This window comes from Nelumbo nucifera, chromosome 1 (genome assembly GCF_055504915.1).
Source record: "Nelumbo nucifera cultivar China Antique chromosome 1, China Antique-T2T, whole genome shotgun sequence".
NCBI lineage: Eukaryota > Viridiplantae > Streptophyta > Magnoliopsida > Proteales > Nelumbonaceae > Nelumbo > Nelumbo nucifera.
The window spans coordinates 67,159,295-67,170,435 of record NC_142649.1 but is presented as its reverse complement, the minus strand read 5'-3'; the positions used below and the strand labels follow the sequence as shown (position 1 = coordinate 67,170,435).

At 42.1% G+C, this 11,141-nt stretch overlaps 1 protein-coding gene and 1 pseudogene across 3 annotated transcripts; both read left to right on the top strand.

The window, feature by feature from the left end:
• Positions 1–135: 135 nt before the first annotated feature.
• BAG5 (BCL-2-associated athanogene 5) lies at positions 136–7,255 on the top strand. 2 transcript variants are annotated; one of them, XR_016084313.1, is made up of 3 exons: positions 136–1,084; positions 2,495–2,546; positions 6,734–7,255. XR_016084313.1 is itself a non-coding variant. In XM_010254320.3 (2 exons), the coding sequence occupies exon 1, from the start codon at positions 386–388 to the stop codon at positions 1,055–1,057; it is 672 nt and encodes a 223-aa protein (XP_010252622.1). In that variant the 5' UTR covers positions 136–385; the 3' UTR covers positions 1,058–1,084; positions 2,495–4,557. The 2 variants fall into 2 exon arrangements, 1 of the variants encoding a protein (XP_010252622.1); XM_010254320.3 differs by lacking the exon at positions 6,734–7,255 and having other exon boundaries at positions 2,495–4,557.
• LOC104594151 (eukaryotic translation initiation factor 1A pseudogene) lies at positions 4,477–5,119 on the top strand (annotated as a pseudogene). Its single transcript, XR_016084314.1, has one exon. The product of XR_016084314.1 is annotated as a eukaryotic translation initiation factor 1A pseudogene (transcript).
• Positions 7,256–11,141: the final 3,886 nt, after the last annotated feature.

Below are 11,141 nucleotides of genomic sequence, written 5' to 3'. Positions count from 1 at the left end.
TGGTAGTTGTCGTCTTACATGGTTTTCAATGATCAAGGATTGTTCTTCATTTTTCTCTGTAATAAGTTGAACCTCTACAAAATTCTTGGGTTTTTGATTTCCCTCAAGATAGCGAGGAACGAAGGACGATGATGGTAGTGGTGGCCGCCGGTCAGGTTTGTAGCCGGAGATGCACTCCCCAATAATATCCTCTGGGGTTTTCGCTTTTCGATGATTTATGGATGGGTCCCACAGATGACATCACCGGGTTCTTTTGGAGGCGAAACGCGCCAAACCTGCTTTCGGGAAACATCCACTCTGAAGTCTCAACTTTCAAGTTTCAACCTCATCGTCTTCGGCTGGAGCAACTCTGAAGCTCAATTCCTTTGTTTCGTTTCTCTCAACCATGAAAGCCTCCCTCAAAGCACGATTCTCGTACACGACGACCACCACCACGGTCACTAATATCAGCCGAAATGATCAAAATGCCCCTCCATCGGACCCCAAAATTGTCGAAATTCCAATCGAGTCCCCCTCCGAAACCCCGCTGCCGGTAACCGACCACCTCCCCAGTACTTCTCCTCCCCAAACTCAAGCGCCTCCTGACGACCCTGAATTCGCCGCGGCCGTCAAGATACAGTCCACCTACCGAGCCTACGTGGTGCGGGCGCTAGTTAGCAAGATCTCGGCGATCAATTCAGAGGCGAACCGGTTGGAACGCCTGATCCAACGGCAGGAGACGGTGGACGCCATTCGGAGCGGTGACCGAGAGAAGCTGCGGATGAACGAGGCCCTGATGTCGCTGCTATTGCAGCTGGATTCCGTGCCGGGTGTCAATCCGACGGTCCGCGAGTTGCGGAGGTCGGTGAGCCGTCGGGTCGTCGTGCTGCAGGAGATATTAGACGCGGTGGCGGATGCCCGTGTGGACGACGGGGACGGATTCCTGAGGAATTGGGATGAGGTTATTGCGCACATGGAAGAAGATGCGTGCAAGGAGCGAGGAGGGGAGGAACTGGAGCGGTTTTGTGTGGAGAAACTGGGGTTTCGATGCATGCAGAGGTTTCTGCGGGGGATTTGATGTATACTGTTGCGGATTCAGGTAAAGGTAATGTGGTGGTGTTCGAAGCCTCGAACTGAATTGGAATTTAAGAAAATACTACTTATTATGATATTAATAAGATAAATAAATAAGATAATACGGTAAATTACGATAATTAACCAGTAAACAGTAATAACTGTGTTCCACCAATTAAATCACTTAAATGTAAGTGCTGCTCATATGTTGTTAGACAACTGAACATGTGATGGCTAATGTTTGTTAAAGTGTTAAAATAGCTAATTGAGGCGGTTTAGACTATGTATGTGTTCGTCAAAGGCCTCATTATGTGCATCGTAGGTATTAAAGTAAACATTGATTTCTGTGTTTCTCGTCTCATAAAGTTTTATTTTGGAGCTTTGGGTAGGTGTTTATTGGTATTTTTGCTGATATAGTGGCTAATGATGTTTATGTGTCATAAATACTCTCATTAATTATTTTTATTTAATAAAAATATTTATTAAATAAAAATAATTATTTAATACAAAAAATATTTATTTAATAAATGTCAATGGAATCAAACACATATTATGTAAGTGAGACTTGCAAAATTTTGATGTATGAAAATTGTTGGATTTAAAGCCTTTCTTATTCCTGAAAACTCATTCTTTAAATGGTGATCCTTTTTTATAGAATTCTAACCAAATATAGCCTAAATTGAAAAAAAAAAAGAAAGCATATGAAGAGTTTTGATCAAGCGAAACTTTATTTTTTTCCCTTTCAATTTTTATCATTTGACCTCTTTTATCTAATGAAATAGCTTAACCCCAAGGAAACCGTTTATCATTGTGGTCAAATTGTATCATCCCAATGAAAATCAAAATATTGTCATGATTTCACCAATGGAGAAGAGGATGATTGATAAACGTGGGAATCCTTTTTTTTTATTTTTATTATTGGCAAAATAAGATGGGAAAATAATCCCCTCCACTAACAACACTTAACGCGGTTGATGTTTCGAGCCGCACATAGGAAATATTTTGTTATTCATAGGGAGATGTTCTCAATACATGGTGGGATAGAGCTGTGAGGTCAATGTGAGATGCATTTTGTGAGGAGCAAATTTTGCTTCAGATGACTGACTAGCTTCAGACGGGGAGGTGCTGGTGTCCAAATGGTCATCAACAATTACAATAGGATGAGAATGAATGTCAGTGAAAAATTCCACGGCTTAATAAAATCTCCTTGCCCTTAAAAGAATCATACTATATAACTCCAAAAATCCTATAAATGATTTAATTGAATTATGAAAAAAGAAAAATTTGTGGGTAATTTGGTTAGGTAAAATTTTAGCACATGTTAGGTATGGTGTAACTTCTAATTTGGGCTAGGTTAGTCCAATTCCAAGTATCCAACCTAACCTGCCAATAAAATACCTTCCAACAGCCTACCAATATCATCAATGTGTTTTGTTGGCAGGATATCCCAACTTGCCTTGGAGAGCTTCTTATCCTGCCATCTTAACTGCCAGGTTTGATGTGCATCTCTTTATCTCTTTTCAATGTAAGACTTTTCACCATGGAACCATTTTTTTCATACACTCACACATACTTTAATTCGTAATAAAGTTTGGAATGTGGTTGGTTGCAGTGCAATTTTATTTGTAGTAGTGCAAATGTATGGGAGTACAAATGAAAAGAATGTAAATTCTGGTTTAATTTTATTTTGGGTTTTACTCTATTCTGCTTCAGGTCTCCTTTTGCTTCAGTTTTACTGCAATCAAACAAAAAAAGATAAATTTTGAAATAAAAATAAATCAGAATATGCAGCTAAATCATTTGGGCTACTATAAGTTTGCATTACATTGCAACCAAACAGAGTTGTAAAATGTAGAGTGCAAAACCTTGTATTTTGTATTATTTTGTATACATTTATACTATATATATTTGTATTTATACTTTTTTCAAATTGAGCCTTAAGGCAAAAATAAAAAAAAATGATAGAATTGGGTCAATACAATTTTAACTTGAGCTCAACCCAAGCAAATTTTGTCTTTGAGGTTAGATCAGGGCTAATGATTTTCGGTTTAGGTTGGATTAGGGTTGGCCATACCAAAATAAAGGTCAGGTTGGAGGGTTTAACACCTTGGGTTAGGTTCAGGTATTTTTGTGGACAAGTAGAGGGTTTGGTTAACTCTAACCGGTGCCTGAATAGGCAAAATGAGATACCAACCTAGTCAGCGGATCCATATAAATATATAATTGAGATAAGGCTTAGATAATGATGGTGATGACCCGATCCAGCCTGCACCACAAAAAAATTATACACTGCTAAACAGCTTGACCCGAAAATCCGATTAAAGATGAGATCAATGCGGGTTCACCACTTAACCCGCCCCATTGATTAATGCTACGGACACAAAAGTTTTGTTTTGTACGCCTTACAAATGAATCTCAACCAACAATCAAGAATATTGTGTGTGGAACTGTGGAACCTGCATTGATGATATGGCACATTCCAGATTTATGGTTAAGTCTTAAGATGCTTTTGCAAGGGATTGAGGAAATAAAAAACTGTATCTTAATATGTGTTGGATTCTGTTTATTGAATAAGTGTTTGTATTTTATTTGCTAGTCGAAAAATGCAATAATTGCAATTATTTATGACAATTAGACGCTACTTCAGCGTAATAATGAATAAACGGCCAGCCCGTTTGTGAAAATTTCAAAAAATAAGTTCTACAAACGGATAACATGCACGTAAACTAAACTTCACTTTTTACATTTTCAATGTATATAAAAGAAGAAGAGAGAGAAAATACTGAGATGGAGCCTATGTGGCACCATCAATAATCGTTTAATCAAGTACATCGTTGAAAAGTGAATTAATCAGTTTAAATATAATGAATGGTTAGAAAAAGTGAAAAAGGTATAGTGAGTGTATGTAAAAATTACATCGATAAAATCGATGTATAAGTCTACCGTGAATAGAATTTACATTGAAAAATTTTATACTGAAAACAAACATGGGACATTTGAACCGGGGTGTAATATTTACCCCGGTTCTCATTTACACTACACCTAAAACAAACCCCGGTTCTCATTTTTCGAATCGATTCCCATTCGTAATGGCTCCTTATTGTAGAATCGGGTCCGGATGAACGGTCTAGTCATCGACATCTCATACACGTGGTAATAAAAGTAACTCACTCCTTGTCATAATTCATAAAAGGAAAATAAAAGAAAATCGTTTAATAATCCTACGCGGCCAAACCTGCACCATTTTAAAGCTCTAGAGCAACTAGTCGGGATCGGGAGATCGAGAGAGAGGGAGAGAGAGGGAGAGAGGGGAAAAAACCCACGGGAGGAAGTAGCTAGAGAGAATCTACTAGGAAAAATCGAAGTTTAGGGTTAGGGTTTCTGCAACTGATATTCTTTTGTCAGCAGAAACCACCAGCAGATATGCCGAAGAACAAGGGTAAGGGAGGTAAGAACAGGAAGAGAGGTAAGAACGAAGCAGACGACGAGAAGCGAGAACTCGTCTTCAAGGAAGACGGGCAGGAGTATGCGCAGGTGCTTCGGATGCTTGGCAACGGCCGCTGCGAAGCCATGTGCATCGACGGCACCAAACGCCTGTGCCATATCCGAGGCAAGATGCACAAGAAGGTCTGGATCGCCGCTGGAGATATCATACTCGTCGGTCTCCGCGATTATCAGGATGACAAGGCTGATGTTATCCTCAAGTACATGCCTGATGAGGCCAGGCTCTTGAAGGCATACGGCGAGCTTCCGGAGAACACCCGTCTCAACGAGGGTATTGCCGCCGGCCTCGACGAGGAGGAGGATGGTGCTGGGGATGATTATATCGAGTTTGAGGACGAAGATATTGACAAGATCTAGGGTTTGGAATTATCTATAGTTTATGTGTTTTCTCCTTTACAGTTTAATTTTATAAGGATCAATCGTACGGGATTGGTATGTTGTAGTAAATCCGAGAATTTTATTTTTCGTGCATTTGTGATGACTATGTTATGATGAATTAGAGCTTCCCGGATGGTATTGAATGAAAATAATAGCGAATTGGTGAAGTTCAATATTGTATCTATCCCAGGGTTTCGGAAATTTCTCCTTTTCTTCTGCTGCGGATTTTTCTATCTTTGATGCTCAAAGTTATGCTTAATTTATTTTTGGGTGTAACGTATACTGTGTTGGCGTGAGATTGAATTCGAGATTATTTGGCATATGAAATTAGGGTTTCTTTGACCCATGGTTGTTCGATTGAGCTCCACATTTGTGCCCTCGTTTGTGTTATTTTTCCAGTCGAAACTTTTTCTGTCTCTATGAATTTGGTTGATATGTTCAGCTTATATGGATGTCAAGTAACTTTAGGATAGTTGCTCCTTTTGAAGATATATGTTGATTATGATATATTTTTTTGCTGGTTTTCTCTGGGCCTTGATGGTTGGGTGGTTTATTTTCTATTTTGCTTATATATATGCCTCTTAGGTTTCTGGAATAAGATCTTAATTGTGTCTATTTGGTACTGATTTGGAGATGTAAGCCTGTGAAGCCTTGAGAGGCTGTCGAAATTTATGATGCCCCGAGCTATGGTGTCAGTAAAGTAATGATCCATGGCGGGGCATGGTATGCCTTTCTCTTTCATGCTTTTTGAGATTGAGACTGGATTAACGCAGTGAGCAGATGAGAACCTTCTCCAATTGGATGCCCTTCTTGTAAAAAGCTTCACTACTTGGCTTCATGGTTATCTTCCCTAAAATTTTGTTTAGGCCCCATTAATTTCAATGTAAAACATGCAAACAATTCTTTAATCTGTAATTTTTCGTTAAGTTTCTGCCTATTTGACAGGCAAAACTTTGCTTGCTTTCCATTCTACATGGATTGGGATTTATTTCCATTATTAGGGTGGGAAACAAAATTTTGGTTGTTAAGGAATTAGACATACAGTACACCTACAACTTCTGCCATAACTTGCTAGATGTGTAAATGGTATTCTTCCTTTTTGCCTTTTGGGTTTCTATCATATTCAATCTATGCCATGTTCTGTGTTATGGGTTTGATTAAAAGAGAGTTGTCATGCTGTGTTAATGGGTTTTTGATTGAAAGAGAGTTCTGAATATCTTCTTTAGTTTAATTAATTAACTTCTTTAGGAGAGGAGGCTTGGTATTAGCTAACTGTATTATTGTATGGTTTGACTAAAATGTTTCTAATTAAGTGGTAGGTTATTTTGATTAGAGATATGGATGACCACACACCACAAGCACTAAGACTTCCACAGGAGTTAACTGGATAAAATCCTACATGGCAATATACAAGTGGTGTTTGACATGACTACGTGTACGTTCCTTGCCGTTCACTATAGCCAGCAGTGCAGTATTTGTGCAATTTTCAAGTGCTTTAAAAGAAAATTGCTGCAATGATCGATCAGATGTGGCAAGTTTATATTGTAAAATGGCATGGGCATCAATCAACAAAGATGTTTGCAACAGAACAAATAAACTGGTCATTAATGAATCTGTGGCTTTCCTTGCCTTTGCCTTACGAATAAACTGGCCTTTGAGCTTTGGCTTTTGGAATTAGTCATGTTACTATCTTTTCATCATTCTTTTATATATACTATTCACCTTAAATTATTTATGAGATCGGATGCCTTTTTTTTTTCCCAGTAATTTCATTATGTTCTCTCTCGGTTCTTATCAGAAGCAGATTAGTCTTAATTCTTATTGGTGATGGCGGCCATTTATCTCCTCCTACTGAGAGAGCTAAGGGAACCACAGATCAACTTGTGCATTTTCACTGGAATATATTTGAACAACTACATAACAACTTGTCATCATTCAAGTCTTTATGAGGGTGAGGGTGCTCAACTCAAGCCAAGGACAACAACTTGCTCAGTAGGAGGCCAAGAATGCATTGGGGAATTACGCTTATGACACAAGGGAAATTAAATCCAGCAGACAAAGTAGAAGATTGAGAAGGCAGTTGATGATGATAGGCTGCATTGATTCCAAGGAAACCAGTTGGCAGAAGTGGAATAGCATCATCTTGTTTAGGGGTTAGGAGTTGATTCTTGTTGATCCTTAATTGATTATGTATGTTCCTGTTTTGGCTTGAAATTAATATAATAGCATCATCTGCCAAAGAACGAAACAGATGCTGTGTCGTTATCTTGTTCAAATATTCTCAGAGTTATGCAAGACCAAGAGTCAATCAAAGAGAAAAGATCATCTCCTTGCCTCCTTGTTTTTCCACTGAAATAAATATACTAAAACAATCAGGGAAAGAAAAGAATCAAGAAGCGAGGCATCGGTATTCGGTAGGACGATTTAACATGAATTCGATCAAAAACCAGAAAATTACGTAGGGTATGTTTGGAGGAAACGTCAAATTGAGGTTTCCCCCAACGGCCATTGAGTCTCACAATGTTTTAGCTGATATGGCACTTACCTGTCATCCAATGTGGCATGTTGATGAATTGATACGATGCATCACGTATCATACAACACTTCAACGTAATTGGTGTTACATTGGAGAAAAATAAAATCTGATGAAATCCTGGATTTAGAAAATTCTTGCTAATTAGATTGACATAATAGTAATTGGAAGTGTGATTGACGATACATAGAATTAAAATGTTTACCTTAACCACTTCAACATGAAACAGGACATACCAAACACATATCTACTATAAATTCTTAGTCAGCATTGCTGTTGAGACTAAACATTAAGATTGTGTTTGTTTCCTGTGTAAAACCCAGTCTGGTGTAGTTTTACACCGTGATCCACTTTTGTATGCATTTGGTCAGGATGTAAAATAAGAATCATTATTGATGTAAACCATTTTTTAAATCCAACTTTTACATCGAGGGTCAATGTAATTTTCACATCGAAAAAGTCGATGTAAAACTCAACCAATCTCTCCATTGGGGTAAAAGTAAAAAAAAATCCATCAGGTGATCGGGGTAACATCTCTCTTCTTCCAAAAACTGCTCCGCTTCTTCACCGGCGAGTTCCTCATTCCGTCGTGGTTTTAAATGCTATCAGATTTCTCATCTAACCATTGAAACTTCCACCCATCCGTACTATTCAAAAATTTTCAGCCTGAAATGGCAATTGATATTGCTCGATTCGAGGTGGTGCCCGAACGGAGGAAGGTACTTTGATAATCCTTGCCAACAGAGTGGTGCCGAGGTGGGAGGACAAGGCTGCGCTCTTGAAGACCTGTGATCAATAAAGGGAAGTCAGAGGACCGAGGAATTATCCCCGGGTAGGCACTCCGATGTTCAAGTCAGTAGAGGGTAATGGATGGCCGGGCCGAGTAATAAGGGTGCTGGTCCAAGTAGAATAACAATATGGGTGCTAGAAAATTGGAATCCCTTACCTTGAGCGGGGAATGCCTTTTTATAGCCAAAGGTCCGTGTCCTGGTCGGACTGGGCTTCCGGGGTTGCTGGGATGAGGGTAACCACCGAGGTCCTTGGGATAGAGTCCTATTCCCCAGCGGAATTGTCCTCCTTCCCCGAGGTCCTTGGTGTTCCTCGATGCTCGTCAACATTTGGGATCCATGCAATGTGGGTAGTGGCTGAGGAGTCCTTCGACCGTCGGCTGCGGAACTTCGAGAACTCTATCTTTGGAATCCGAACACCACCCCCCTGTTCTAGAGTCGAGGAGGGGGAGTGCTCGACCGAGGTATTGCGCGGTCATTTAGCCTGGCCAAGCGCTGAGGTGTTGAGTTATGCTCTGAAGTCTAGGCCTCCCTGATGCTCGGCGATGCTATGTCGAGGAAGGGCTCTTCGTTCTTCGGTTGAGATATTGCACGACCATTTAACTCAGCCAGGCGCCAAGGTGTTGAGTTAAGCTCCAAAGTCTGGGCCTCCCTGATGCTCGGTGGTGCTGCGCTACGGAAGGGCTCTTCGTTCTTTGGCTGAGGAACTTGTGTTCGAGATTTCGGAATCCGAACACCACTCCCCCAGTTCCGAAGTTGAAGAGTGGAGTGCCCGGTTGGGGTGTAGTGCGGCTGAGGTTGGTCGGTGTTTGTTGTCGGGCGTCTTGAGGAGACCCGAGATGCTAATTGGACCAGCGGTCCTGGTCAAACCTCGGATGTCCATAGCGTTGGTCACTTTAGGGTGGACCGGGGTAATCAATGTCCTTACCTTGCTTGTCAAGATCGTCACTTCGGTTCTTGAGGCCTTGCGCGTGCGGTGACAATCACGTCGATTGGTCTTCCCGAGCTTCGTTAGAGCGACGCTTGATCTCCACAGTTGATCTAGCTTTGATTCACACTCCTACGGGTTATAAGAAGGGGTGGAAGGGCATTTCTCCTTTGCCATTTGCGAGAGGAATTGCTTAGATAGCTTGGCAAGGGGTTGTCAATGTTGCTTGGCTTTCGTTTTGATTCCACGGCTTCAAGTCCGATAAGATGTCTTCCCCATCTTTCCGTTTCTCTTCTTCTTCTTCTAGTTCCTCTTCAAGTTCTAGTGGCTCTAATTATGAGTTTAAGGTCGGGGACTTTGAGGCTGCCGAGGTTGGTCATTCTAAAGTAGAAGTAGAGTGTCCCTTGTAGGCTGGTTGTCGGTTCGGGACCACCCCTTGCATTTTGACCCCTGGGGACATGGCTCAGATCCGGGCTATGTATGACATCCCCAAGGAATTCAGGATGAGGTGTCTGTAGCCTAGTGAGAGGCCAACAGATGCTCGGCCGGGGTAAAGTGTGTGTGTACGAGAGCATCTTGGAGGCCGGGGTATTTGGATGGTACCGAGTGTTGCCGGTGCAGCTGATGCCGAATTCCTTTAGTTTTTTGTTCAGCATTTTGTCTTATTGTGTGGTCTGCGACATCAAGTTGACCCTAGATATGGTGAGCTACCTCCTCTAGCTGAAACTTCACCAGCAGGGCTACTATTACTTCTCAACCAGGAAGAACATCAAGGTGTTGGTCGGGGTCCCCACTTCTATGAAGCATTGGAAGGAAACCTTCTTCTTCGTGCATTGTCTCGAGGGCCCCCCCTTCCTGGCTGTGCTGCAGCTCCTAAGGATGAAGGTGCCACAACCCAAGTGGTCTATGGTTACCTGGGAGGAAAGGTCGGCCCTGAGCATGATAGGTGAGAAAGACATGGTGGCGTACACATGCTCTGAGATGTTGATGCTCGTCGGATTGATGCACAAGGTGGTCGGTCTGTTTTTTGTCGCCTCAGTTTACTTGTCGAATCCTCTTTCCTTTTTTTTTCTTTTTGATATCGTGCTTATTGTTGCAATTCCAAGGTGTAGGTGTGGAGATGGCGAGTGAGGTGGAGATTGTCCACCAAATGAAGGAGAATCAGCAAAGGTAGAACCGGGCTGGTGTGTAGCCGTAGGTCCGCCCGAAGGTGGTCACCAAGGTTTTCTGAGAGGGCGTCCCATTGCTAGAAAAAGGTTCGGTAGTGGGGCAATGATGACGGGCATGTGGTGGTGGTGGTGGATCTAGAGGACGTTCTCCAGGCTTCCGTTCCTCTATAGACTGAAATCGAGGGCAACATCTCGACCATCCATGTGCCACGGTGGTCGGTTCGTAGCAAGGATGGCCTTGAGATGCCTAGGGTTCCCGAGCAGCTGCTCCGCGGAATACTGACAACATTCATTGCTCGAGAGGTCAGGGGCATTGGTAGTAGTGCCCTAGAATTCTCACTCATTCGGGCTGTGACTCAGGTAAATTCGTACTTGCTTTCGTTGTTTTAAGTATGTTCTTTCGTGCTAACATCGTTCCTTGTCCGCAAAATGTGTGCTCGGCGATTGCTTTGAATGACCGACTCTGGGACCTCCAGGGATTGTACGAGAGAGAGGACTTCGAGTGCTTGAACCTGAAGGCTCAATTGGCCGAGCTTCGGGCGGCCGGGGAGTGGACAACCGCGGTGGAAGAAGAGGTGGCTGAGCTGAAGGCCCAGATAGCCGAGCAGGTGAATGTTGTGCGTAGCCTAAAGCAGTAGATCACCAAGCTGAAGGCGGAGAGGGAGTGTCTAATGCAAGAGGTCATCGAAGTGGCGGTGACGCAATAACAAGGGCTCGGTAGAATACCGATAGAAGATGGATCAATTCGCCTCGAGCTCCTACGTGGTAGGGTTCAACGCCTTCTGGCG

What these genes read in the sequence shown, in the direction of transcription:
- BAG5 (XM_010254320.3), top strand. Translation starts at nt 386, where the DNA reads ATGAAAGCCTCCCTCAAAGCACGATTCTCGTACACGACGACCACCACC.